Source organism: Quercus lobata, chromosome 8, assembly GCF_001633185.2.
Source record: "Quercus lobata isolate SW786 chromosome 8, ValleyOak3.0 Primary Assembly, whole genome shotgun sequence".
NCBI classification, from domain to species: domain Eukaryota; kingdom Viridiplantae; phylum Streptophyta; class Magnoliopsida; order Fagales; family Fagaceae; genus Quercus; species Quercus lobata.
Window position 1 is genome coordinate 62,489,913 of NC_044911.1, and position 3,223 is coordinate 62,493,135.

At 35.2% G+C, this 3,223-nt stretch overlaps 1 protein-coding gene across 1 annotated transcript; it reads right to left on the bottom strand.

The window, feature by feature from the left end:
* Positions 1–2,609, bottom strand: LOC115957203. Its single transcript, XM_031075408.1, has 4 exons — positions 2,604–2,609; positions 1,813–2,064; positions 1,583–1,726; positions 1–383 (listed from the first exon to the last, which is right to left on the bottom strand). The coding sequence occupies exons 1-4, from the start codon at positions 2,607–2,609 to the stop codon at positions 75–77; spliced, it is 711 nt and encodes a 236-aa protein (XP_030931268.1). The 3' UTR covers positions 1–74.
* Between the last annotated feature and the right edge of the window lie 614 nt (positions 2,610–3,223).

A 3,223-nucleotide genomic window follows, 5' to 3' on the forward strand; every position in this document is an offset into this window, starting at 1 on the left:
CAAAAAATGAGAACGAAGAACCAAATAAATAAGTACATTTTTTCAGTTTAAAAAAAGCTCAAGCAATCCTAAGATTACAATATTACCAACTGGATGGATGGGGGTACCCTTGCTTCAAGCTGGCTCTTGGCAAGACGTCTTGCAGTTCGTTCGATCTTCAAATTAGCACTCGCGAAGGGAGTTCGCTTGACAATTTGATCGCGAGGATCAATCAAAATTTTCTCAAGTGCCACAGCATTCCTAATAAAGTACATGACAAACTCAAATTCACATGTGCGTCCAGCATATCCGTAAATTTCCAACACCTTGAGGTATTTATGTGGGCATTTGATACCCCCCCTCATTTTTCTTCTGTCATGATCTTCGACATTTATCCATGGCATCTACAAAGAGAAAAATTATTGATAAAACACAAGTATAGAAAAAGTATGTATATGCACCTAAATGAGTATCGATAGTAGCTGAATATTACTAGAAAGAACAAATATGCAGATACAATCAGTAGACAATCAAGGGGGGAAGGAAAAAGCATCAAACTTGACAATTAGTTTGATTGTAACAAATAAACTAGGAAAATGTCCCAAGCAACTGTCCAATACCAACCAGGATCTTACAGAGTTTACTAATATTACCAGCGACAGTTTTGGGATTACACACTGTATATATATATATATATATATAAATTTATTATTACAAACGCTACCTCACATGCTAAGCACATGTTTTCTTTCAGCTGAGCATCGAAAGATGGATTTAAGCAACTCTCAACAGAGATTCTGCATCATGAAATCATGGAAGGACTTATAATACCTTCCTTCACTAATGCCAAACATTTTTGGAAAATGGCCATTGTGAATCGTATGGCCTAGGAACTTACGATATCCATATTTACTTTTTTATTTCGTAGACTGAAGATGACATTCTCAGACCCATAAAACACTCAATCCATCCAAGTTAGATTCTAATTTGGTAAACAACAAAATTAGGCCTAAATAAATAGGCATGCTACTTACAAAAGCATAACTATTGGCTTAATTTCTTAAATTTCTTAGTTTGACTTATCTAATTCAATCCCACAAGTAACCCATGGGTTTGAACTTCCAACCTGATCCTTCCAAGGTTGAGGTGTTATTACCATCCTTTCTAAGATTGGATAATAATTTACTAGAAGTGGTTCCACTAAAGCATATAAGTTCAATTATGAGAATGAAACATATCCTTACAAAATATGAGTTCATGTAAGAGATTGCATAAAATATAACAGTTATGTCCCAAAAAAAACCCTCAGATTGATTCATGATATGATATAAATTGCACAAACAGAGTGATGATTCATATAGCAAATACCAACACAAACTAAACAAGAACAAGAAAACAAAACTATATAGTGTCAGCAAGAGGCAACTCATCAAGCCTAAATATAGATACCCTGCAGATGAAATGGTTAAATCATCAATTTTAACGACAGGAAGTGGAGAATATGCAAGAGCCAACACATACAAAAGCTGCATTTCAAACAGATGAGGCATGTTGTGTGTGTGCATATCATGGAATCATTATCTAGTATCTAATAAACACTCACCTTCAACTCAAGTATCTGCAAGTAAGGGCATGCATTTATCAAGGGAGTGAGTCCAAGGAGATGGTCCTCTCCCCATGCTCCAACTTCTAATACCAACTTTTTAAGATTATTTAATGGAGGAAAAAATTCACTGTATACTTCATCCTGGAGAAACCAAAAAAAAAAGAAAGTAAACAACGTGATAACATATGGGATGGAAAGAAAGGGCAAACACATAAAGAAATACTAACCACAAAGCCATCAATTAATTCAAGAGTAAGTACTTGTAGCTGAGAAAGACAGCCAGAGAACTGGGAGAGGTAGTCATCTAGGAACGGTCTATCGAGATTTCCTTTTCCCACACCGATATAAAGATCAACAAGCAATGGCACATTTTCTATAAACAAGTCTATATCCAACCCCGCATACTTAAATGATATAAGGCTTGTGTCAAAGATCTCAACATAATTTAAGCAAGTGCAGTAGACTACCTCCAAGTGTTTCTATGAGAGGGATGATCCAGAAACACTTAATTTTACCAAATGTCTTGATCCACATATAGATAATCGCTCAAGCTTGGGACAATTGGCTAAAAGGTACTCAATAACTTCCTGAGTTATGCCAACATTCTTCAAATAAAGATCTTTGAGAAACTTATTGCCATGAAATGTTGGAGTACGGGCGCTGAGAAGATTCAAACAAAATTGCTCCCTAGAAGACCCGCAACTTTGGCTTCTCCAAAGTCGTTTACACTTAGAACTACAACGCCTTGAAGACAAGGTATTATAAGGACGTTGCCCTAACAAGTCCATCTCAAGCCTTTGAACTTCCCTTGTCATTGCAAACTCGATCCAACTATTAATAGCATGCGTAGAATTTTGATCCAAATCAAAAGAAATCCTGAATTCATTTATAGTTGAGACTTCATATTGTCCCAAAACACAATCCACCCATTTGACATACATAGGCCCTGATTGAATTGTGTCGATCTGTTGCTTTTGTAGCATCAAAGTCAAGTATAGTAATAGATGTCCACAAATACCTCCATCTCCTACCAAGGATACTAGTAGCCACCGCTTCTCTTAGTGTCAATTGTGAAAGTATGGAAACAAGAGTTTCACTAGACAGGTTACTTATGTAATCCTTGGAAGCACATTTTCCCTTAAATAAATCGATGAAAACAAAGAAAAAGAGTCAGCTAAATCATAAAAACACTCAATTATAAATAAATATTGGCACAATGTAAACATCACTTTAGAAAAAAGACTTTCAATTTGTAGCACCTTAGCTAGTACAAATTTTTAATGAGTTTCACCTTGTTTTTTGAACATTTAGCTGTAAGTCGCACCCTTTTCTCCATTGATTGAATCCCGCTAATTCTTCGTTTGCTATTATGCAAACGCGCAGAGTTCTGCTAAGCAAAAATCAGATGCACGTTGAAAATTTGAAATTAGTGCCCAGGAAAACAATAATTAATTTGATGAAAAGACAGAAACTTGTTAGCAATTTAGCAAATTTTAGTTTATACTTTAAAAAAAGAAAAACAAGTTTAGCAAATAATACTGCTATACAAAATTGATCGAAGCCTTAAAAGATACAAACTTTGCCCGGAAATAACAATATTACACCGAAACAAACGTATTTTTTAGAAACCAACGCCTT